We start from the raw sequence: 26391 nt of genomic DNA, 5'->3' as shown, positions 1-26391 counted from the left end.
ATTGTTTACTCTCAAAGACAAGACAATGATATTGAAATTGTCAGTGAAAATATCAAAATTATATTGAAAATGTCAGGTTTATCAACTGATGTATGTCGAGACAGCTGTGTCAACACAGAACAGAGCCAAAATATCCCAAAGTTCAACTGGGTAGGTCATTGACTTGTCCTTTACTGTGTAGGCCATTGCCTGTTTATACACACAGCCTTTGATTCGAGTGTTCAAATGGACCAGGGTCCATTTGAACACTCAGAGTTACGGACCCATAAGGATCCATTTGGATTTGGTGCCTAGTCTGCCTACCCTGTTTTTTCCTCCTATGATGATTTCCTGTTTTGACTATAGTTGTGTATATTCTAGCTCTGGTCCATAGCCTTCTACTGGGTAGAAGCAGTAGAAGGCTATGGACCAGAGCTATGTATATTCGTGTCTCTAAATGTTTTGATGAATTGAAAATGGTGGGCCCTATTGTAAACAAGTGTAATGCTTTATGGTGTCGTCCACTCACAGTTAACAGTTTTTGTATTGAGTTGTACTTGAAATGTACTGTAATTCTGCAAACTGTTAATAAATCAATGAATCAATCAAGCTGGTGACCCCCTGTAAAATCAGGGACAGCTGGGGGTTCCCAGACCAGAGACCACACTTAGTTTCAATAGTTTGAGAACCACTGCCAAAACAGAATTCTATGTTCGTTACAGTGGCTGTAATGGCTGTGAGCATGTATGTCGCCCGTTCGTCAACGGGAACTATTAAAAAAACGTTGCTTTGTTTTCCGACGGAGAACACACAGCAGTGGACCACTGACTGGACCGGATGTTGATAAGCTGAAAAAAATAAAAAATAAAAATGGCGGCGACCTTTTCTAGCGTGTGAACCCTGGTGTGAACTTGCAGCCTACAATTTCTATCATGTTGTAAATTAATTCATGTTTTTTGTAGTTGCGGTTTGTGTACACATTTTTTTTCTCTTTTAAGGCACAGCCATGATTTCATTGATCAAGTACAGTGGTTTGGCCAGCATCTGTAGAACCAGCGGACATCTGCAAGGTAGCCAGAGGCTTTATGAGCTACAACACAATGCTGTAGTTTTACAGACTGACATGCAGTCACATTGTTCATTACTTTGATGAATTGAACAATAAGGTGGACCCTCTTAGTTGTAAACAAGTGTAATGCGCTTAATTGGGTCGTCCATTCACAGTTCACAGTCTTTGTATTCAGTTTGTGTTTGAAATGTAGTACTGTAATTCTGCAAACTGTTAATAAATATTTCAATCAATCAAATATTCTTGTTAAGCAAAGGTGTGAAATGTTCTCTGCTGTGCAGGTACTTTGCAGACCCACCTGAAGGTTTTGTCAGCTGGATTGAAGACATACGAGATACCCCCAGACTACAGTGGTAATCGTTCTTTTAAATGCTGAACCATAGCTTTATTTTTCTTCTTACTTTAACTTTGAGTTAAAAAATAAAATGTTTCTATTGAGGGCACCTTGCTGACAACATTGCGTGTATCAAAATGACGGAGCGGCAGCACTGTTTAATGCAATTTATTTGTGTATTTTTTGTTGTTTTGATGACAAAGTTGTACAGTATGTATATCCTTAACATAAACAAGCAGCACACTAGCAAACAATTCACTATAGTTCTTTATTTCAATCATTTTATTATTATTTTCACAATTATATTACCTGATCATCTTCTTCTTAAATACAGTAGTTTGAAACTATACTGTCATATGCATACATCTGTCACGTGAATTATCAAAACATTAGAAAGTAGCCGGCGTATCTGTGTATCAGATTGTGAAAATATAATAATAAAATGATTGAAAGAAAGAAAGAATGTGTATTGTCTGTGCCTGCCGCTTGCTTATTTTATCATGGATATACATACTGTTGACTTTTACAACTTTGTCATGAGTAATTCAACAAAAAAATACTTATAACTTGCACAAATAAATTGCATTAAACAGTGCTGTCTTTGCGCAACCGCTCCGTCATTTAGAATTAGGCGACAAGCGTATCAACACACATTGATCTAGCATGTGACATGCTAGATCAATGTGTGTTGACATGCTGCATGTCCCATTATTTCTCCTCTACAAGACACTGCTTGTTTCGGAATGTACCATAGTGCCCAAAATATGTAGACAAGATTTCTGAGTGATAAATCCAACCAGAACATTGAACGGGTCGTGCTGCTGCCTCTTGCATTATGTGCAAATGCGAAACAGGTGGTACGCAGGGCCGTTCAGTGACTTCCACGAGTGCTTCCAAACTCCAACACTTAGAAAAATAATCACCTGCAGAGAATTTCTTGACAGAAAGTAGCTCATAACATGTCTACGGTTGATTTTTATGAAACAAAAGCTTGGCAGATTGAAAGAGGATAATTCAAGCTTGGCCTAGAGCTGTAATGTTGGTGAGTTTAAAGTCGTTTAATACAAGCAGATCGCAAAAGCAGATTGGATGAGTGGGGAGTCAATGTAGGGTATTGCAACTCAAGATTCATCCCAATATAAAAAAAATCGAGAGTTGCAAATTGCGGCTAGTGAGCCTCTCTAGACCAGGGGTTTTCAACAGGTGGTCCGTGGACCACTGGTGGTCCCTGGAAGTATTGCATGTGGTCCCTGACCATTCATTTAGTAATGTAGGATTTGTTGATTTAAAAAAAATGTCCTTCCACTAGTTGAGAAACAGTGAACTGAATGACCTGGTGACCTATGATGACTGTCCATGTAGTCATTTACTGACAAGTTGGAGTTCAAGAAATTCAACAGAAAAATGGAGTAAGAATCTCAAGAGGGGAAGTGCACCGGATTGTCTGGTTGAGTCATTATTATTAGGAAATTATTAGTAGTCAGTGGACAATTGGTTGAGAAACAGTGGAATGTATACACATGGGATGCATAGCAAGTCTTACAAAAGCATTCATCTTAGTCCTTAGGTTGATTCTAAGTCAGGGTGGTGGTCCCTGGTTCACAATCAGTTGAAAACCCCTGCTCTAGACTAGTGTACTTAATTATTTCTAGGTGGAGAAATTGCACAAGTCCCCTAATCTACTGAGAATGTGAGGCTGGTGATTACTGCTTCCATTTTGAACAAAATTGGGCATCTGGCAATCAAGAAGGCAAAAGCTACTATGTCAGCTTGTTTGGATAAAGATTTATTTTGGAACCACCCGAATTGTTTTTTTGTAAGAGTTCAAATATCTCAGTATAAATCTCAAATACAGATGGCCAGAGCTAGTCTTGGTAAAAAAAAAAGTGTGGAGGACACTTAAGGGAGCCTATATGTGACTGACATCTGTTGCAATTGGAATCTGAATCCAGATACATCTTACAAAGCTTTTCTTTGGAAAAGTGGCGACAGTGTACCACTTTAAACTGTAAAGCCTATGTTGGTCTGCACTGTTTAACATTTAAGTACTTTGGGCTATTCCCACATTCTTCGTTCATTTCATCTCACCCTTAGTTTTTCTCTTCGTCCCTCTACTGAAGATGTGGTTCTCCCTCAACGTCCCAAACTCAAGTTCCTGAACAAGATACCCAACCTTAAGAAAGGACCTAAAAAGGAGGGAAAGAGACTGCGTGATATCCAGGGTCCAGCTAAGGCAGCAAATGCCTTCACTACTGGAGAGTATGCTATTGTGGTAAGTACATTTTCCCGCTCTATTAACCCTGGAGTCCAGTGATGGCTGGCTGCAGGTCAACTACACAAACTTCTTTTATATAACTTTGTCCCTCCATCATTGTTGTCGTTATCTTATTTTCAGAGCTGTGTGTGTGTGTGTGTGTGTGTGTGTGTGTGTGTGTGTGTGTGTGTGTGTGTGTGTGTGTGTGTGTGTGTGTGTGTGTGTGTGTGTGTGTGTGTGTGTGTGTGTGTGTGTGTGTGTGTGTGTGTGTGTGTGTGTGTGTGTGTGTGTGTGTGTGTGTGTACACTACATGTGATTTAGTAACATTTCAGTGTGGTTGTGTTTGTTCCTCAGGCCATGGGAGGGGGCTTCATACATCACGGTCACATGGAGATGATACGTCTGACTATCAATCGCCAGATGGACCCCCGCACCACATTTGCAAGCTGGCGCATCCAAGGTCCTTACAAACCCATAACCCGTAAAGGTCTAGGTCAGCGCATGGGTGGTGGGAAGGGTGCCATTGACCACTATGTGACACCTGTCCGCTATGGTCGTTTTATTGTGGAAGTGGGAGGAAGGGTGGAGTTTGGAGAAGTGGAGCCGATCTTGAATAAGGTGGCAAAGAAGCTGCCATTCCCTGCCAAGGTGAGATTAGATCATTCATTCATTCCTTGTTTAAAATAAAATAAAATGGTCAATTTGGTTGCATAATTATGTACGTTTCAAGTTAGGCCATTTGTTTACTTTGAAGGTGGGAGAATGTGAAGCATTAAAACATCCCTCCCACCCCCGCAAGGACATTTTGAATTCCACATGGATCATAGGTTAGCTAAGAGCACCATCTAGTGTAGAAACTAAAAACACGTGAAAACATGTGATTGGGGCTGAGGGCCTTTTAGCCCTGGTCCAGTGCTTACAGAGAGTCTCTCACTGACGCTTCGAGAATAGACTTTTACCAAGGTCTAGCAGGCTTTGTGTCGGTGAGTAGTTACGTTTTGTTTATTTGCTGGGAATTGTAAACCCTTGCACGGGAGTGCGACAGTTGCTAGAGAGCTGCGGAAGAGACTCCCACAGGGTGTCAGTGAGAGACTCTCTGTAAGCACTGGACCAGGGCTAAGGGCCTTTGGAAAAAATACATGAAAACATGTGATTGGCACTGAGTGAGAGATTTGACCTGCACCAGACCGACCCAAATTAATTTAAATTAAACAAGTGTTTCTATTTATTGTGTGCTGTTGTGAAAATAGCTGAACTACAAGCGATGCAACACATTGTGAGCTTGTATTCTGCTATTTTCACAATTGGTCCATGGCAGTGTTTCTGTTTTTTCAGAATATTTTTGATTTAGTCTTAGTCTTAACCCATTTTGACCTGAGATCAGATTAAAAAAATGTCTTCTACATCCTGACAGTTTTCTGAAAAAGCTATGTTTCTATGTCAGTCGTTCATTTTTCTCTGTTTTTACTCACCACCTGCTCAATGTTATTTCAGCTCCGGTGGTCGGCTCACCACCGGAGCGGTGGTCACCTCACCACAGGAGCGGTGGTCACCTCAACACCGAAAATCCAGACTATGAATGAGCCTTTAGTCTTTTGAATGACACACCATTTAGTCTTAGTCCTATTTAGTCTTCTGAAAAACCTTAGTCGACTTAGTCTTTAGTCTTAGTCAACAAAATTCACACTGCACAGTTGGGTAATGAAGTATGTGAATCAATTTGTTCAAAATCTATTTGGTATATACAATATTATTTGTTTCATAGCAAAAGTAATCAGTAAAATTATCACTAAGGGCCTGGGCCGTGGCACCTTGGCTGGTAATCCAGTCTGAGAGTGTGCCGCGGGTTCTCCCGATCCCGACGGCCTTTACTGCATGTCGCTCCCCCATCTCTCTCCCCATTTCCTGTCAGCTTACTGTCTGTCCCTCCATAAAAAAACGCGAAAGCCACCAAAAAAAAACATTAAAAAAAAGATCTCTAAGACAATAATGCATAATTGCAGCCTTAAATGAGAGAGTAAACAGTGATCTGACTTTGGAGGGGAAAACATCTGTTAAATCTTTGTTTTTCCTACTGTATTGTCTGCCAGGTGGTCAGCAGAGAGAGCTTTGCAGCCATGCAGAATGAGCAGGCAGAGAGGGAAGAGAACAACCAGAATCCTTGGACCTTCAAGCGGATTGTTCAGGGCAACATGTTGGGCATCAGGAAGGTGCTTAGCCCTTATGAAATGAAAACCAATGGACGCTTCACAGGGAAATTCCACCTTCCTTGGAGGGTGTGATGTAGGACTGAAAGTTGATACAGTGTATCTATCAACTTGTACCATCCCCATAATATTATGATTATGTTAATGCAGAGTTTAAAAGGAAAATAAATCATGCAAATAATGTTCTTGGGAATTGAAAGTGTAATGTACATGGCAGTATGAAAATTATTGAGATGAAATGGAACATTTCTTTTTTTTTTACTCCCAATATTTGACATTTTCTTGTGGATTTCTGGAATTCTTTGTTATCGTTTCCAAATGAAAGAGTTACATCTGACCAAATACATTTCAGTTTTGTCTTGTATTACTATCATATGTGATGATGGGTTTCATGATGTTATGGCTAAGTTTGATGAATCATCCCCTTAAAAACAACTATGAGCGAGGGGGCACAGTGGCACACTGGTTTCGATTCTCTCCTCCGCGGCATCAGTGCCCATACCTGAGGCGGGGTTGGCGAAAGGGCCTTTCTGTGTGGAGTTTGCATGTTCTCCCCGTGTCCCCTAGGTACCCTCACAAAAACATGCAGTAATCCTGGTCTCTAAACTACCTCCCCCTGGCCACCTTGGGGTGCCTGATGGAGGGGAAAGGAACTGGTTGGAATAACGTGTTCCTTCCACGCGCTATGTCCAAGCAGGAAAACTCCCCCTGTCAGGTGAAAAGAAGCAGCTTGGACTCCTCATGCATAGAAGGAAGCATGAGGTCAGTCCGCTGCCCCCCCAGGTTGGCAGAGGAAGTGTAGCACCCTGGATTACATTAGATAATTGACACTGGATGAAAAAATTTATTTCATAATCGTGGCACAACAAAATTCAACTATGAGCCTCATTTGTGTTTCACTGGATTGAAGACGGTAAGCAAGATGTTTGAATGTTTTCACCGTCAAGTATAGGTCAAACGCGCTCTTTAAGCCATTCTTGGCGGGAACCCCTTTTGGTGTTTTAAGCATTGTGTTATGCTTTAGCTGTTGAAAAATAGCAGATCTACAAGCTCATAGCGCGGCACCGAGTGGATTAATGTCTGCATGTTGGCAGTGGACCTGGGGAATTAACACTAGAAATTGAGAGAAAATATGGGACACGCACAGCCAGCCTACACATACAGTACATTGAATGTACTCTCCACATAACTGCCTGTCTTTTCACATTCATAGGAAACCATCAACACGTATCGTATAATGTGTCACCTGGAATAATATAATACACTTTTTTTATGAATTGCTTTTTGAAAACTTACAATATTCAAATTTTCAGCCATAAGGAATAAACAGTCAATAAAAATTAAAATGGTAGGCTATAATAAACTCAATATATTTGCAGGGCTGGTATAGTTCTGTAGGCTGGCTCTGTCTAGCTTTGTTGTTTTTTCTGTATGAAATGTGGGACACACTCAATCACTCATACAGTATACCGATGCTATACGATATTCTGAATACTGATACTGGAATTAAAATAATTCCTGTGATGTCACACGTTTTTAACCTGCTCTTGAACCCATTTGGGCTGGATGTGTACACACTACACACATGTCTAGTATCAATGAAGGTTGACCACTAAATGCTCTGTTGTCATCGCCAGTGGCAAAGCAAAGAGGAATCATATAATGTGTGTTTGCCTCAAGGAAAGAAGCACGGATGACAGAGTGCTTCTAACAAGTTCTGTGAAATCAATGTTGCCACAGTTCCTCAAATATTTATATTTCAACAGACCCACTTAGGAAATCAAGTATCAGAAACATTGACACTTTCTTTGCAGAAACAAACACTACCCTCTCAATACACTCATCACAATGAAGTGGAGTCACAATGCTAAAACTACAATGACTTAAAAAGTATAAAACTCAAAATGTTAATTGATATCAAAAACATTTCTGGTGGAATATGAAATGATAAGTCTTTCATTACAATGCAAAGCTATTCGATCCAGCTCCATGTGTCACACATACTGGTTGGTTGGAGAGGAGACTGCGAAAAGCTGAACACTTCTGGGAACTCAGATTAGTTGGAGACAGACAGCACGGAACCCAGAAGTTCCCATATTAAATACAACTTTATTTATTTATTTACATGGGCGCGGAGGGGGGGAAAAAAATGCCAATTTTCACAATATTAGTATATTGTATTAGTATATACACAATATCAGGTCTATAGTTGCTGTTGTTGCCTGTCAGCAGCAGGTGGCGGTAAGGCACGGTTTTAGACGCCAACCCCTTTATCACAGGAAGAACAACATAAACCACTGACGTCACGTCTCTCGGTTGGTGTCATTTTCAAAACGTCTCCCGCGAGAAGTAATTTAAGATAAGTTGTTCAATCACCATCCACATAACATCATGGTGCGTTCGTAATGTAATATAACAACACGTACAATCTCCCTTCGTTGCATCGTTTGGATTTCATATCTTGCTTCAAGCGTTAGTTAGTCAAGTTTGTTCAGCCATGAAACCCATTCGAGGCTCTGCACGGGTCTCGTCCAAACCGCCTACCGTGAAAAACACCAGCAAGAAGAAGACTCAGAGTCAGAAACACAAACAACACAACGCAGAGACCCCCCGGGTGAGAAAGAGTGAGAGTGAGAGTGAGTGTGTGTGTGTGTGTGTGTGTGTGTGTGATATCTGGTGTGTTATATCTGGTGTGTGCATGCATGGTTATATCAGAGGGTGATTGAGGCTCAAACCATTAGAAACTAGAAAAAGTGCCCTTCTGGGCACAGGTCTCCTCTCCACCAGGAGGATAGGACTGTGTGAGATGTTTGGCAAAATGTTTAGGAGTAATATAAACATGTTTTTTTGTTAGTTTTTGCAAGAATTTTCTTCATTTTGTAGAGGAAATGCAGAGCCAGATCACTCATAGCATGAGGATAGAATTCTGGATGAGAAAACTTTAGAAGGCAATGTTAGCCAATCAGTGTATAATCTGAGAAATCCAACAGACTAGTCTTGATCACATGACTACAGAGATCATGTGTACCGATTTGCGTGAGATTTGGATTCAATCTGTGCGACTAACATAAGCAATATGTTTTGCAGAAATCGGCCTCATGGTGGCGCTATAACCGGCAGATGTGGAGGGATGCAGGGACAATGTTTTTCCATGGCCTAGGGAGTGCATACATAAATTGTATACAGATTGATGCAGTTATAGCTAAAAACAGGAATTGGCCTGTTATAGCGCCACCATGAGGCTGATTTGGAAAACAATTAGTGGCATGTCGTCCTCAGCCTAGTGGAAATGTGCGTGTATAATTTAACGGAAATTGCACACTGTGTTTGTGATTTGTGGCATTTTGTTCGAAACGGACCAATCATGTGAGCTTTGGAAGCCAATCTTAGCCAATCAGGATGGGAGATGGGAAATGGTGCAGATCCGTGTTGATCACATGACTATGGAGATAGTGTATACCAAATTGTGTGATGTATGGATGAAATTTGTACGAGTAATCTACAGAAATGTGTTTTGCCTAAATCGGCCTCATGGTAGCGCTATAACAGGCCGTTGAAGAATATTTGGGGCAGAGGTTCGTCGTTGGCATCCAGGGAGTGTGTGTGCAAAGCTTGGCATGGAGCGGGCCAACGGTGGCGGAGATTAGCTGGTAACGGACGGACGGACGGAAGGAAGGAAGGAAGGAAGGACGGACGGACGGACGGACGGACGGACGGACGGACGGACGAAGTGCAAAACATACTCTCTCCCCATGCCTTCGGCCTGGTGGAGACAATAAGTTTGAGGGACATATAGACAATATGATATTAAATATTAAAAAACTGTTTTAAAAATGTTTTTAAATTCATTAACCTTTTTGTCGATTTCAGGACTCGGAACCAGGACCCAGTGCTCTCAAATCCACAAAGAAAAATAAGAAAGAAGGTGAGAAAAGCATTGCTTGTCAAAAATAATATATGGTAAATGGTGCATTTATATAGCGCCTTTATCCAAGGCGCTTTACATTACATTACATTCACCCATTCACACACACATTCATACACCGATTGCGGCGGAAGCCATGCAAGGTACCAACCAGCACATCGGGAGCAATTTGGGGTTCAGTGTCTTGCTCAAGGACACTTTGACATGTAGACAGGAGGAGCCGGGATTCGAACCGCCGACCCATGGATCATTGGACGACCTGCTCTACCTTCTGAGCCACAGTCGCCCATATCCTATTTGCATGCGACACCCTACTGATGGAGTAGACCAGTCAGTGCTTCTCAAACCTTTTTAATTTCAGAGTACAGAAGGGTGTCACACTGTCACTGGTCCATTTGGAACCCCCACAATGAGCCCTAGCTGCAAGCAACTGATCTACTTTTAAAGGGACACATAATGATTAACATCATGTTAATAACGTTTAGAAGATTTAGAACATTTTCCTGGGGGTCTTTGTGTGTGTAATATGTGGTTTTAGATCTTTTAGATTTTAACAGTGAGCCCAGTGTCTCTGATGTCATGGACACTGGGCTCACTTACTTCCTGGACTATAATTCCCATAAAGATTTGGTGCACTGCTCCTCCTTGTGGATAGGGGGAGGGCTGACTTACTGTGACAACATGTAGTCCAGGAAGTAAGTGAACCCAGTGTCCATGACGCGTGATTATGAATCCCACCAACGTTCTAGGGTAGACCCGCCTCACCATGTGTCTGATTGGCTCCCGTGAAGGCATCGTTTTACTGAGGTTAGGCCGTTCGGGTTAGGTTTAGGGGGGTGCATACTTAGTTTAGACTAGTCATGTGTTAGACATGCGTTAAGGTTAGGTTTAGGTGTGCTGCCCCGTAGGAGGTTAGGTTTAGGGTGAGGGTTTGAGATAGGTTGTAGTTGTATGACTAATGACTGGTCGCAAAAACGAGAACTGTCAATCACAACGACTACTGGCCAATCACAGCAGGGCTTTCCTAGAACTGCGGTGGGATACATAATAACGCGTCCATGACATCATATTGGAACAATAGAGGATATTGTAGATCCAAATAACTAACTAGAATGTGGGGGAAATGGGTATATAGTTTAACCCAGTGGTTCTCAACCTTGGGCCGGGTCCCGGGCCCCCCAGTGCCCCCAGTGAGGGGCCGGGCCCCGCCCCCCCCAGTGAGGGGCCGGGTCCCCCAGTGCCCCCAGTGAGGGGCCGGGTCCCGGGCCCCCCAGTGAGGGGCCGGGCCCCGCCCCCCCAGTGCCCCCAGTGAGGGGCCGGGTCCCGGGCCCCCCAGTGCCCCCAGTGAGGGGCCGGGTCCCGTCCCCCCAGTGATCCTTAATGAACCATTAAGGATCACTGGTTTAACCCACCATGTGCAAGATGTGAACATCCATTTAGGATTTGTAATGCAATGTACAGTGAATTTACCCAGAAATATTTCCATTGGTATGTTCGGAATAATAAATGTAATGTATTTGTATGTTGAACATTAGGGGATGCACCATCAGCCCCTAGAAAGTCAACAGGTCAGAAACAATGGAAGCCAATGCCTGCATCCTCTGTCAGTGCTCTGGACAACATACTGGACATGTCAATACTGTGAGTGATCTGGCCTACACTGAAAATGTTGATTTGATAATTTTATATATTTGTTACATGTTACAGTACATATTTGTATATGTGTTAAAGGTTAAAAGCATGGCAAAAGAAATAAAATGCAATAAAAGAAGCGTAAGCAACATCATAATCAGTAAAACATGTTTAGGGAAAAGCTTTCTTAAAACGGTGGGTCTTAAGCCATTTTTAAAGGAGTCAGTGGACTGTGGTGCTCTCAGGTGAGTAGGGAGAGGGTTCCACAGACATGGGGCTGTGTGGCAGAAGGCCCGGTCGCCCATGGTGCGGAGGTTGGTGTGGGGGACTGGGAGAAGATGGGTGTTGGAGGAGCGGAGGCTTCGAGTGGCGGTTTTAGGGGCGATGAGTTCTTTGAGGTAGGGGGAGGCATTTCCGTAGATGCACTGGTGTGTAAGTAGGGAGATCTTATATTCAGTCCTGAAGTTGATAGGGAGCCAGTGGAGAGAACGGAGGGTGGGTGTAATATGATCATATTTCCGCACTCAAAATGTGATTTTCTGCTGTGAAATTATCCCTTTGCTAAGTCCCTCCCCACCCCTTCCTTGCCCAATAGGCACGTTAGCAGCGAAGAGGCCACTTGCTCAAATGTGCTGACATCATCACATTTGTCATGACGTCTATGGCCGTTTTTAGCCCAAGGAGTGTATTTTGTGCAAAACTAATACTTGGAATGGATTCAGAATCATGAAAACCACCTAGTTTGACATGTCACATTCTACTTAAAGCAGAATGAATTTTAGGTCATTTTGACTTATTGTGCCTTAACCCATTTTGGGCGGGATCCCCTTTTGGTGTTTTAAGTGTAATGTTATACTTTAGTTATTGAAAAATAGCAGATCTACAAGCTCATAGCGCGCCACCGAGTGGCGTGCTACGAGCTTGTAGGTCTGCTATTTTTGAAAAGTCGTGAAAATGTGGCTCACATCTTTGAATATATAACTACATATTGGAACTACATATTTTGAGATGGGGGTCCGTGGCCCAATAAAGATAATTCTGGGAGTCCTTGACATGAAAAAGGTTGAGCACCACTGACATAGAAACATGGGCTTTTCAGATTTCTTTTAGGATTTAGAAGCCTTTTTTTTTAATCGACCTCAGTCCAAAATGGGTTAACAGGTTGTTGATGGTGGCCATATGGATTTGGGCCCTCTCATGAATTTCCCCCTGCATTTTTGCGAGGTACATGGGGGCTCAATTTGTTATTTAACCTTCATAGATGATAAATCCACTGAGAAACGGACCTTTGCTCTCCGCGGTCAGTATCAGATACGACCCTGTGTAAATGTTCAACAACACAGCCATGCAAAATAACATTGACAGCTATGAGGTGGTGAAAGCTTGACCTGCATAGCAAGTAGCAACAGTTGCTAAACTATTTTGATTGGCATTGGACAATCGCTTTTTGGGGTGGGATTTAGCAAAGGGCTAATTGCAGGAAGTTGTGAAATATGCGGAAAAAAGAGAAATGCAAAATATGTGAAAAGTTGTGAAATTCGCTAAATATGCATTTCTTTTTTATTTTATGCTGTGAAATATGCGGGAATTCTCCCCTGCATAATCTGCGCCATTTGGCTGATTTCGCATAATTGTATTTTTCTGGAGGGTCTAATTTTAGAAGCTTTTTTTCAGAGGCTGTAGATTCACAAAATAACAGTTGTTGTTCAAAGATTTGAACTAAGTATAAGTAGTGTAGTTACTTAACTGGTCATTTTACCACTCGGGTATGGTTCAAGTTGTTTGTCTTGTTTCACAGACAGCCAGTAGCAACATGGCAAACAGCCAACAGTGTGAACTCCCTACCTAGCTCCAATTTTACCAAACACAGAGACTTTTTTGTTTGCCCTTGAACTGGAATTATCGCACATACAAGATACATCATTTTCATATTGTTTAATCATTCCCTCTGAATACTGAAAACGTAATTTTGACCATATGGGACCTTGAATACATAAGCTGCTTACTTGTTTGCATGTTTGTCTGTATAGGTATGCTATTTAGATTTTTAGTTTCTTAAAAGGATCCCTGGCTAAAATGCCCACACATGGACATATGACATCATCAACTTGCGACGGGAGCAGTTCCTATTGAATAAAATATTCTCTATTTATGAAAGAAATAAAATGATTATGGTGTTTTTAAAAAATCTTTTTTTTAAAGAGGGCAAGTATAATGTTTTAAGGCATAATTGTCTTATTAGCCAGGGATCCTTTTAAATACTGTCAAATGGCTTTGTAGACTAATGATAAACTTCCTCTCTGTTCCGACACGTTATCACAGATCTGCCCTTTACACAAGGAAGACTGATGTGAAAGAAGTCCAGAAACATCTGAATTTGGTGAAAAATCGGTAAAAATCTCAACCTCAATGTTTTTCACGTTCCGGCTACATGTAACTCCAAATTATTCTCTGGAGAGTAAAGTGGGGAGTGTGTCAGTAACCTGGCTGGCTGGGTTTTATCCAAATTCCAGGTTTCTTGCTGAATGTAAGCAGCTCAAAGTCCCGATCCAGAAACCAAGTGACTTTTCTTGTTCTTCTCGTCAGCACCAGGAACAAACCAAAACATCATTGGCTAACAAGAGTAACCTGCGCTCACTAGAGGTGAGAGACATAAAAATGTTCCTAATGTTCAAATAATCCATTGGTTTACTGAAAACTGGGAATTTGAGTAGTGGCATCATTAATATTACAATCACAAGTAAAAAGTTAAGTGACAGTTTAGTCAAAGATAAAATAGGATTAATATATTTCCCATCAGGCACATTTGAAAAGTTGTATTATTTATTATTTTACTAGTGATAGTAGCTTACAAGGGTAGAAATTACATGATAAATGGTGACAGGAAATTGCTTGTCACAATTCCATATGGAATTGGCTATAATATATTGGCCATATGAATAATGTAGCACAAAGTGTTCCTAAGATAACAATATTTGTTATTAATTAAATTCATTGCAGTGCTCACTATTACAAATGCATAACATTTAGACATTTCCTTGTGAAATGGTGTCTGGTTTGATGTGTGACCTCTGTGTTTCCATGTTGTCTGGTTTGATGTGTGACCTCTGTGTTTCCATGTTGTCTGGTTTGATGTGTGACCTCTGTGTTTCCATGTTGTCTGATTTGATGTGTGACCTCTGTGTTTCCATGTTGTCTGGTTTGATGGGTGACCTCTGTGTGACCTCTGTGTTTCCAGAGGAGTCTGGAGACAGTGATCAGCACCTTGGAGACGATGGAAGAGCAAAAGGTTTCTCTGGACCACAAATGTAGTAACTTGATAGAACAGCTGGAGGATGAAGAGGAGAAGGCAAAAGAGGTACAGTGTGCTTTCCACTAGGGGGGGGGGGGGGGGGGGGGGGTGCGTGTGCGCGCTCCACTCAACTTATTGCTACCTTGTTGCTTCCTGCGTCCATCCGTATTTCCCTAAAGCATCATTTATCTACTCATCATGCAGCGGCATTGCTTGCCAAAAAGAGCAGAAAGAAGTCAGGATGGACAAGTCATATACTGTATCTGCAGGTTTACACAGTGTCTTGTGGTGTAGACTTTAGATCTGCTTGCTGTGCTATGTACCACCATCATACTACTATGTAGACTTGTAGATCTGCTTGCTTTGCTATGTACCACCATCATACTACTATGAAGCGTATAAATGAACTAGGGTCAGCGTGTTTCGGGCTTCGCATCTCCTTCAACCAGGGCTTAAAGTTCTCAGTCCTGGGGACTGATTTCAGTCCTGAGGATCTCATAGGGGTCATTTAATGAGATCAGTGCAGATTTGCAAAAAAACATTTTCAGTCTTGGGATTGTTTTTGGCTTTAAGCCCTGCCTTCAACCTTTACATAGTGTAATAGCAAGCCTCTTTGTTTGGGTTATTTTCATGTTTACTGTTTCATGAGACCAAGGAAGTCACTTTCCTGCAATGTGTGTGTCACCACATTACCACAGTGACGATTTGCCACATAATGTATGCTAATCAAAACCTGTTTGTTGTAAATCTGTGCATTTTATGTAACTTTATTTAATATCCAAATAATAATAATAAGTATACCGGTAATAACAATTGTAAAACCGGCCAGGGTAGCTTGGAATATTTATATTTAATCGGCCAATGGCTCTGACTATGATGCATGGTACTGTATATAGACAAATCCATGGAGTGGTGCCCTGTAGGCCAGGTGAGGCTATTTCGTATGTGAAACCACATATTTAAAGTGAAACTAAAACCAATGTATTAAACTAATAACATTTTTTTTTACCATTGCATATATTAGTAGTATGAGTGGTGTAGTGACTGAGTGTTTTTGGATGTGTGAAAGTGTAATGTACTATTGGACAGGTGTAAACATAAATCAGGCAAAACCAAATGCAACTAAACACCAAAGCTGCTGCCTGGTAGGAGAACAAAGGGAAGCAGGAATAGAAGACAAAATGTACAGAACAGGAACCACTTAGCAGGGGTCATCAGAAGTATGACTAGACAAGATGTTTTAACAAGCAGACATATTTTGAAAGTCAAGTTTCCTTACACAGTTTGCATAATGTTGGGCAGCAACAGTTTCCTTCCTTTATTGTCTCCACCAGGCCGAATGCATGAGGAGAGAGTATGTTTTGCACTCCGTCCGTCCGTCTGTGAACAGCTAATCTCCGGCACCGTTAACGTGGTCGATGCCAAATTTTGCACACACTCCCTGGATGCCAACAATGAACCTCTGCCCCCAAAACAACCTTTGCAGGAAACTATGGCATCGCATTTATTGCACTTTGCGATGAGTGAGTGAGTGGGGCAGATACCACTGTTCTGTGCATTCAGCAAGCGGTCACCGCCGCGGAGCGAGTGTGGTTAACAGAGAGGGAAATGACTCTGAGGCTGAGCACGCAAAGTGCAATAAATACGATGCCATAGTTTCCTGCAAAGGTTGTTGCAACTTGCACCAGTTGCACGTCCACATTGAGGAAACCTCTCAAAATCAATCAACTATAGAGCCATGAATTAAATAAATTTGTCCGCATTTATTTTTACAACTTATAAGCAACTCAACTGCTTTTGATTTAGCTCTAAATTAATCGCGCTACTGTTGAGAGCCCAGCCTTTAGGTGCATATATACCTCCATACATTGATTACTTTATAAACAGTTTGCAGAAAAAAGCACAGGAACGTAGCCTACAGTTCAATACAAGGTCTGCTAAGAGGATTTTATAACCCAAGAAAGCACCATGGCTTGTTTCCATTAGGGTAACTGGGGTCCTTCATATTAAATTAATCTGAACATTAAAGACATTTGTCACCACAACAATATCATTATTGCAATGTGTACTGTATATTTAATATACAGTACAAATTGCAACAATGATATTGTCGTGGTGGCTAGCTGGTGGTGGTGAAGTTTAAATAATAGTGCCACCTCATAATTGTAAAGTGCAAATACAATAATTGAATTTGTGTTTATTAAGTACTTGGTTAGGTTAGTTATAATATAATCATAATATATGTCAGAAAAAAGGGGGAAAAAATTATATTAGGAACCGTTAAGGGAACCGTTAGGATCCGGAACCGTTAAAATCCTAACAAATCCCAACCCTAGTGGAGACCTGTGCCCCGAGGTGCACCTTTTCTAGTTTTTCTTTGTGACCAATTTAGGGTGCATAATCTGCATATAAGCACTTCCATTGTGCCCTTCTATCATTCCAAAAGGTGTACCCTATAACAAAGTAATATTCACTAATGGTTAGTAATTTTATGTAATAAGACCTCAATTAAAACAATGATTCTTATGTTAATATCCATCATAATGGTCAGTATGGGGCTAGTAAGAAACTAGTTACACAAGAATATTTACTCTCTTATGCTTAGACTTTATGACTTTATGAATGGGAGAAAGATATAACTCATCTCAGGAACACATACAGGATAAAATAGTGTAATTGGATGTGATTAGACAAAAAATGGAACTGGAACAGTAAAATTGTCACTGGTGTAATTGGTGTCCCTGAAAATGTATTTTCTGTTCATAAGAGATGGGGAGAGACCTCTGTTAGTGAACAAACATGATCACTATCAGAATATAGAGCTTTAACATTTTGTATTAACAAAACAAGGCACTGAACCCCAACTGCTTTGTGGCTAACAGTATAAAGGGCCTGGCAAACGGGGAGCGATTTCTCCGAGCGTTTTTCCTCGAAGTCCCGTGAATTTGTTGCGCGAGTGCTCGTTACGTGCACACCAGACTCACCAGACCTGGATTCTGTTTAGCTTTTTTCTTTTTACGCTTGCGTTGTTGCGCAGCTCTTCAACAGACCTGGAGGAGACCTGTGTTGATCCAGGCAACAACGCCTGCGTTCCTCGCTTCATGTTTGCAAGGCCCTTAAGACTGTGGTTGTACTGTTCAGGTTTTAATGTGTCTGTCTGTCTGTGTTTCCACGTTCAGGGCGTTGTTGAAAATGAGCAATTGTGCTCAGCTACTACCCTGGGTAAATAAAGATAATGAAATAACATAACTGTTCTTGTGTAACTAACTAGTTCCTTACTAGCCCTACCAAGGGTTTTATTCAGGTGTAACTAAGTACTAATTAGGGGCTTATTGAAATATCCAAACTGCCGTCGCTGATACTAGTCAATCATGTATGCAAAATGAAAAGTTAAAAATGCTTAATACTGATTTAATACATAGCTAAAAAGCAGCCAAATAAAGGGAGAATAAATGTATGTTTGTGTGTGTTTGTCATGAGTACATCCACACAGAATGCAAAATATACATTTTCTGAAATTCGGTGAATGTTTCATGCAAATTAAAGTGACCTGCATGATGAATGAGGCATCACAAGATTAATTGCGACCATAGGTTGCATTTACTATGAAAACCTGCATTTCCGTGTGTCACGTCACGCCTCCATAATGGTCAAGCCTCGTGACATCACACCTCCATATATGGTCACGCCTCCATATATGGTGACACCTTGTGACACCACGCCTCGTGACACGTCACGCCACCATATATGGCCATCTCCATATATGAAGATCACGACACTGACCTCATCTAACCCTGGATAACCATACATGGAGAAGACTGGATCATCACCTAGATCTGCATATATGGAGCCGGCTAGCAACTCTATATCTGACCTCAAACCTCAAACCCTTAGATCTCCATATATATGAGCTGACCTGTTCTGAAAATCCATATGTTGATCCCTCCCCACCCGTCCTTCTTGTTCTGACATTCCATATGTTGATCTGACCTCTTCAAACTCTTCACACTCAAGACACGTAATTCAATATGTTGATCTGACCCCCCCCCCCCCCCCCCCCCCCATGCCAAAGCGCCAGTGCTCGCCCAGCACCAGATGCACGCAAGGGCGAGGACGCTTCTCGCAATATCCGCAGGCACATTTTTGGGTAGTTTATTTGTCACGATCCTGGTGTGTGGACTGTGGAGCTTCACTGAAAATATTTAATTTTCCAAGACTATTTATCGGCCTGGGCCATGGCTCAGTGGTCCAGGCACCTTGGCTGGTAATCCAGTCTGGCAGTGTGCCGTGGGTTCGACTCCCGATCCCGACGGCCTTTACTGCATGTCTTCCCCCCATCTTTCTCCCCATTTCCTGTCAGCCTACTGTCTGTCCCTCCATAAAAAATAAAATAAAACTATTTATCAAATAAATCCAAAGATAGAAGTGCTGTCTTTAAGTGGTGATTATAGGTCAACTACAGGTTGTATTATATAGAAATTTCACGAAATACCTTTCGTTTATGGGTAGGTTTCCTTCAAAACCTAGCTGCAGAACATTATTTTATGTACTCCCAGGACAGAAAATTCTAGAATTTTCGCTGTCCTGGGCTCTAAGGGTGACGTAGGAAGCCACGCCTATCCCGTATAGATACCTGCGTGGCTACGTCAGCCCTCATTCAACTTTTCTTCTGCTAAGCTGCGAGAACGAACTTTAACATTCCAGTGTGTGCAGGGTAATATATCTCGCAAACTCGGCCGAGAGATTAATTCTTTAGGACCGTGAGATCTCTGGCACACTCTCGAAGCAAACAGAAGGATACTTCTCGAGAAAAAAAGCCGAACTTCGACACAAGTGAGTTCTAGGCAACTTCTAGGCAACTACGCTAGCTTGTCGAAAAAACAGCTCGCGCCTCTTTTTCTCTCTCGCTAAAGCTAGCGTTTGTTAGCTTAAAGCTATCCATAGTTAGCTTAGCGCTACTAGGCAGATACGCCTGTGGTCTACTATTACACGCCACGAGGAAGATAAACCTGTGGCTGTTAAGCACTCGGACTCCTCTCTCTACAAGCAACCATGTCGCTGACGAGGGAGACCCAGCCCGGGGAAAGACGCCATCGAGGACAGCCGGTGCCCGCCGACTGTCAAGAAGGCCCCAAACAAAAGACGTGCTCCACCTGGGGATGCGGGAACACGATGTCGGGCAAAGACGGGCATGACGAGTGCATGTATTGTCTCGGCCTCACCCACACCCGTGAGTCCATGGAGGAAATCGGTCCCGTTTGCCTCCATTGTGAGAAAATGGACGACGACGTCCTAAACAACAGGCTCGGACGTGTCCAAAGGTATTATGACAACTTTGCCGCCCACGGACTCCGAGAGAGGAGCCCCACTCCTCCCCCGCGACGAGCTCGCATACAAGTCCCGCCAAAGGGGCTTTGGCCCCGCGTCACCGGAGAGGGACAACGAGCTACCCCGAGACAGAGGCTCGACTACTCGGGCAACAGAGCCCCAACCGGAGCCTCTTCTTCAAGAGCAGCACCTGCCGGCGCTAGCCGAGACAGGTACGCTACTTCAGCCTCTGCAACCAGGGCTCACGAGGCCACTGATTACGAGGCTCATGGCGCGAGGCCAAGGGATACCTTCGCACCGCGCCGCTCTTCCCCAGCTCCACGTGCTCGACAACACGTCGTGCAGGCCACCATTGAGTGCCCGCCCAGACATACAGCTAGACGCAGACAGCCTGCCGTTGCACCCAGCTATATGGTGGACCGCCTGGACCCTTCCCCAGACCGCGCAATGTCTCCCGGTGGGGAGCATTGGACTACCAGGGAGGAAGGGGAGCTTCGTGATGACGAGCTCCCTTCCTTCCAGGAGCAACTCCAGGACTACCACGTCCTGGACGAGGCCTACGCGGACGAGCGAGATGGCCATGATGACCTCTCCCCCGGGGACTACGTCAGCACCACTCGTCGCCCCTTCGACGACCTGGATGCCATGGACATACAGGAGCACCAGCAAGCCAGGGCTCCTGTCCCCCCGCCTCCTGTACCCCCCATGGATGACTCCAATATTTATGAGATATACAGGAAGGCTAGTGCACGTTGTAACCACACATGGCCTAAGTCAACTGTCAAGGTACTACCATGGGAAGGCAGGACTGATGAGTCCGCCCCCCCCCCTGCACCTAGAAGACAGAAGCTCCCTATGGCACAGGGCTTCGAGGAGGCCATGATGCACGCCTGGGACGAACCCCTCCTGAAGGTGGATTTTCCCAAGGCCAGCGCCAAGGGGCCCAACGACATACCAGATAAACAAACCCTCGCCATAGACTTCATGCCAGCTATGGACAAGGCTATAGCGGCCTACCTGGCCAACCCTGCAGCTCCTAGAGTGGATCACCACGTAAAGGAACCGCAGCTCCTGTCCAGCAGCGTGAGGGAAGCCTCAAAACTGAACAAGTGGCAGTATGCACACATGTCATTCGTGGCGAAGGCCCTCAATGCAGGAGCACTTCTCCAGGGTTCCATGAAGAGCCTCCTCATTGAGATGGGACAGAAGTCCATTAAAGTCCAGCTAGCGGAACTGCCAGAAGACCTGGCCGAGTTACGCCGCCTGAATCACGAGATGGCCACCCTCCAGAGGGACTCCACTCTCCACAACGCCAAGGCAATGGCATGTTCCATCCTCCAGGAGAGATGGCGTTGGGTCGATCAGACCAGCGCCATCTCCCTGGAGACAAAGAAAGAGTTTGTGGCTGGAAATATCCACCCAGACAGTATGTTTAAGGACGCTCTGGCCAAGATGTCAGAGACCATCCAACAGCTCGAGTCCTCCACCAAGACGATGAAGGCGCTCGAACCGCTGGCCAACCAGGCCGCCCCGGTAGGCCGCCCCAAGGCTAAGAAGGCACCCTGGAAGGCCAAGACCGATGACAAACCCAGGTCCCAGGACCGGAGCGGAGATAGACAGCGACAGCCTGCAGGCCGAGGCAGAGCAGACCGCCGCACCTCTCCGCCGCCCTACAAGGCCAGGAGCGCTCCCAGAGGCCGAGGCCAGGGGAAGCGCAAATGACCTGCCCGGGCCGGGTCATCTTCCCCACCACACTCAGAGTTCAAGGCCAGAGGTGGGGATCACAGATCTCACCTCAGAGCCTGCGCTGAAGCGCTTAAGGGGGCCTGTACACAGTGCTGTGAGCACCGTTGTACAGACCCCGAAAATTGTTATGTGCAATTCACATGTGTATGTTTTTCCACGTTGTTCAATAAAGAAAACAAAAAACACAAAAAACAATAAAACCAACTCTGAAGGGCATAGGCCCAGTGGGAAAGATAACCCACACTGTGACAGCTTTAGCTGTCACAGGCCAAGAGCTCCACGCCAATTTTTTCCAAACTCAATACCGAAAAAATTCACTAGAGGGAGACATTTCACACAAAGTAAGTCTTCCCCTAGGCAGGCCATGCACCACGCTGACAAGCACAGGGAACCCTTTGTCACGTCATCTGTCACAATGGCGGATATCCGGGGCTTCCCCGTGGATAATCCGTACAATTCAGACAGGATACAGGCTACAGTTCGCCTCCAAACCGCCCACTTCCAGGAAAATTATTTTCTCAGAAGCGAGCGGGCAAAAGGCCGCCATTCTGCAAGAGGAAATCAATTCATTAATGCAGAAAGGCGCCATCACAGAGGTGGCCCTCGACCAATCAATGAACGGTTTTTACTCCCGCTATTTCTTGGTAAAGAAAAAGGGGGGCGGACTCCGTCCCATTCTAGACCTGAGGGCATTGAATCGTCACTTAAAAAAGCTGCGATTCAAAATGCTTACTCCACCAGTCCTCCTACGCCTAATTCGCGAAGGGGACTGGTTTACGTCGATAGACCTGCAAGACGCATATTTCCACATTCCGATTTACCCGCCGCACAGAAAATTTCTGCGCTTCGGGTTCAGAGGAAAAGTGTACGAGTACACAGTCCTTCCCTTCGGAATGTCACTGAGTCCCAGAGTCTTCATAAAGTGCACCGCGGCAGCTATCGCTCCGCTCCGACAGCAAGGGATCCGTCTCGCTACATACGTAGACGACTGGATCCTACTTGCAGACTCTCCACGAGAAGCACTGTCGCACACACATCGTGTGCTCAGCCACCTCGACTCGCTTGGGTTTATAATAAACCACGAGAAGAGCATGCTTATGCCAACACAGTCAATAGACTTTATAGGCATAACACTGAACTCAATCTCTTACACGGCCCGCCTGAGCCAAGAGAGAATAGACGCAACACTGCAGTGCGTGGCGTCATTCAAAAGGGGACGCTCGATTCCTTTCCATGCATGCCTCCGGATGGCGGGGTTAATGGCCTCTGCGGTCTATTTAATCCGCCTAGCAAGGCTACATATGAGACCTTTCCAACGATGGATAGGCTCTCTACATGTACCAATGCACCGTCGGCACCAGAAGGTAACAGTAACATCACAATGCATACTAGCCCTTCAATGGTGGTCAGACAGGAAAACCCTCTCAGAGGGCGTCCCCATGGGAAAGCCTCTGATCAGGAAAGTCATCACTACAGACGCCAGCATGACAGGCTGGGGAGCCACGATGGAAGGACTCACAGCCAGAGGTTTATGGTTGGGGCCACTACGTGCCCTTCACATAAATTACTTAGAGCTCATGGCAGTCTTCCTCGCCCTGAAATACTTCGAGCAGCGCATCCTGGGTTGCCATGTCCTAGTCAGGACAGACAACACCACGGCCATGTGCTACATCAACAGACAAGGTGGACTCAGGTCCCCTCGTCTTCATCAACTGGCTCAGAAACTGATCCTGTGGTGCAACACACGCGTCCTCTCAATAGTAGCGTGTCACGTCCCAGGTCTTCTCTCCGCTACTCAGACTGGTCACTACACCCTCATGCAGTGGCCCAGGTCTGGAGCAGGTTTGGGAAATCCAAGGTGGATCTCTTTGCCACAGAGGAGAACACGAAGTGTCCCCTCTTCTTCGCAATCAGGGGACCATCAACGTTGGGGCTAGACGCTCTGTCACACCAATGGCCCAAAACCCTTCTCTACGCCTTTCCCCCGCTATCCCTCATCAGCCCCACTCTGGACAGAGTGAGGACTCAGGGTCTGAAGGTGCTCCTAATAGCCCCGTCGTGGGGGGTCTGGAGGTCGGAAATAACCCCTCTCCTCTACGACCAGCCGTGGAGAATTCCCCTTCGAGCGGATCTCCTCTCTCAAGCGAGGGGGGAGATCTTCCACCCTCACCCCCAGGACCTAGACCTATGGGTCTGGCCCGTCAAAGGGTGATGTTGACTGCCGTGGGTCTACCTCCGAACGTAATCGAAACGATTCAGAAAGGCAGAGCCCAGTCAACAAGGGACCGTTACGACACAGCCTGGCGCGTCTTCGAGCATTGGTGCTCACGAAGACCAGACCAAACAGTCCCCTACCAGGCCTCAGTGATCGACGTCCTGTCATTCCTGCAGGAGCTCCTAGACAACGGTCTAGGCCTCTCCTCAGTCAAGGTCCATTTGGCGGCAATCTCTGCCTGCCACCCAGGCTTTGATAACCAGACGGTGTGGAAGCACCCGCTGGTAAAACAATTCATGAAGGGTGTACGCAGGGAACATAGGACATGCAGATCCCTCGTTCCCTCGTGGGATTTGTCCCTGGTTCTAAAGGCGCTGGCTACAGCACCCTTTGAACCACTACAAACCGTGAGCCTCAAGCTCCTAACCCTGAAGGTGGCTCTCCTGATCGCACTCACGACAGCAAAAAGGGTCAGCGACCTACATGCGCTCTCGATCTCTCCAGACTGCATGAGGTTCGATGAGGGGTCGACCAAGGTCACCCTAAAGGCAAACCCCGCCTTCATTCCCAAAAATGCTCTCTCAGTGTGTGTGCCAGTGAACCTACAGGCTTTCCATCCCCCGCCGTTCTCCTCTGACGAAGACAGCAGGCTTAATTGCCTCTGCCCAGTCAGAGCTTTACGCATATACGCGGATAGACTGGCTCCCTTCAGACAAGGAAGCCAACTCTTTGTGTCCTGGGGTGCCAGGACCAAAGGAAAGCCCGTCACGAAGGTCACTATCTCTAACTGGATAGTGGAAGCCATCCGTCTGGCCTACACTAGCCAAGGCGTGGATTCCCCTCAAGCCCTGAGGGCCCACTCCACAAGAGGTGTGGCAGCTTCCTGGGCACTCTACAAGGGTGTCTCCATTCAGGAAGTCTGCACAGCAGCAAGCTGGTCTACACCCTCGACTTTCGCCACATACTATAACCTAGATGTGGCAGCGCCTTCGCTAGCGCACGCGGTCTTGGGGGCCGCTGCTCAGTAAGGCATCAGGGCAGCATAGCGCTGCCTCCTGCCCTCCACAAGGACTAGGTTCTGGACCCAAAAGGGTCCGAGCCCCTCCCAAAAGGTTTACCTGGGACCCACTGGAAGTTCAGGTCACGGGAGTTCATAAAGTCCCATAAACGAAAGGTATTTCGTGAAATTTCTATATAATACAACGTTAAAGGTTACTTTAGTAACCACGGTTGTATATATAAATTGAACGAAATACCTTTCGTGGAACGCCCTTCTGTTCTCTAAAGCAGAAGAAAAGTTCCGAATGAGGGCTGACGTAGCCACGCAGGTATCTATACGGGATAGGCGTGGCTTCCTACGTCACCCTTAGAGCCCAGGACAGCGAAAATTCTAGAATTTTCTGTCCTGGGAGTACATAAAATAATGTTCTGCAGCTAGGTTTTGAAGGAAACCTACCCATAAACGAAAGGTATTTCGTTCAATTTATATATACAACCGTGGTTACTAAAGTAACCTTTAACGTTACTTCCTGTGGATTTCACTGGAACACTTTCTTCAGACTGATTTAAATGCGTTCGTTCCTGTTTGAGCTTGTGCTCACATCGATGCGTGTGCCTGTGTGGACGTGTAAGGGATTTCATGGCTGGCTGTTCTTAGGAACATCTGGAAACAAATGTGTCTCTGTAGTGTAGCAACAGGAAATTACTTGGCAAACGTGTTGAAATACTATGACATCATTATAATCATGCTGACCTGTGCAATACTCCTCTGTATGGCTCTTTTTCTTCATCAGATATTCCACATACCAGAGCAAGGAATCCTCAAGCTGCCCTCTCTGCCAACACTCAAACCCAATGAAGCAACATTACAGGTGATTTGAGCACAACACACCCATTTACTCTATAGTGTAATCACTATAGAGTAATAGTGATTACACTATAGATTTTTTTAACCACATCCTGTGAACAGGATGTGGTTAAAATAGCTGGTCAGACACTTCCTTCTGAGAGGAAGAGTTCTCACTAATGCAATATCATTATGAAATATTATATTTCATAATAGTTGCTGCTTTTACAAATAATTGGTTGCAAGAAATAATACAGTAGTATTGCATGCTATTGTCTCACTTAGGAGCAGATGATGAGAATGATACCAAACGCAGAATCGCTGACCACTGCTCGCCGATTGGGAGGAATTCTCCTGAAATCAGCTCAGCTCCAGGATGCTCAGGCTTTGCTGATTCATGCGCACAAACATGCTGATCAGTTGATGATCGGTAGCGTTTAGCAAGCCATATACTGGAGTTAATTTGGACTGCCTTTATAGACCATATTTCTATGAATGGATTTATTATCCATCTGTTTATATTTTCTCTGAAGTCATTAAAATGTTACCAAACATAACCTGAAT

The 26391-nt window shown here is 44.5% G+C and overlaps 2 protein-coding genes across 2 annotated transcripts; both read left to right on the top strand.

Moving 5' to 3' along the window:
- The first annotated feature begins 810 nt into the window (after positions 1 to 810).
- On the top strand, positions 811 to 6187 carry mrpl16 (mitochondrial ribosomal protein L16). The gene is made up of 6 exons (XM_079496469.1): positions 811 to 882; positions 978 to 1049; positions 1330 to 1401; positions 3503 to 3654; positions 3991 to 4284; positions 5727 to 6187. The coding sequence occupies exons 2-6, from the start codon at positions 986 to 988 to the stop codon at positions 5916 to 5918; spliced, it is 774 nt and encodes a 257-aa protein (XP_079352595.1). The 5' UTR covers positions 811 to 882; positions 978 to 985; the 3' UTR covers positions 5919 to 6187.
- A 1957-nt stretch (positions 6188 to 8144) lies between these two features.
- On the top strand, positions 8145 to 26384 carry cenpq (centromere protein Q). The gene is made up of 8 exons (XM_079497299.1): positions 8145 to 8457; positions 9714 to 9768; positions 11304 to 11409; positions 13723 to 13791; positions 13914 to 14043; positions 14639 to 14758; positions 25775 to 25852; positions 26113 to 26384. Exons 1-8 carry the CDS (start codon positions 8341 to 8343, stop codon positions 26266 to 26268), a joined length of 831 nt encoding a protein of 276 aa, XP_079353425.1. The 5' UTR covers positions 8145 to 8340; the 3' UTR covers positions 26269 to 26384.
- The last annotated feature ends 7 nt before the right edge of the window (positions 26385 to 26391 follow it).

Source organism: Electrona antarctica (genome assembly GCF_951216825.1).
Source record: "Electrona antarctica genome assembly, chromosome: 3".
Classification (NCBI taxonomy): Eukaryota; Metazoa; Chordata; class Actinopteri; order Myctophiformes; family Myctophidae; genus Electrona; species Electrona antarctica.
This window is presented reverse-complemented; position numbering and strand designations above follow the sequence as displayed.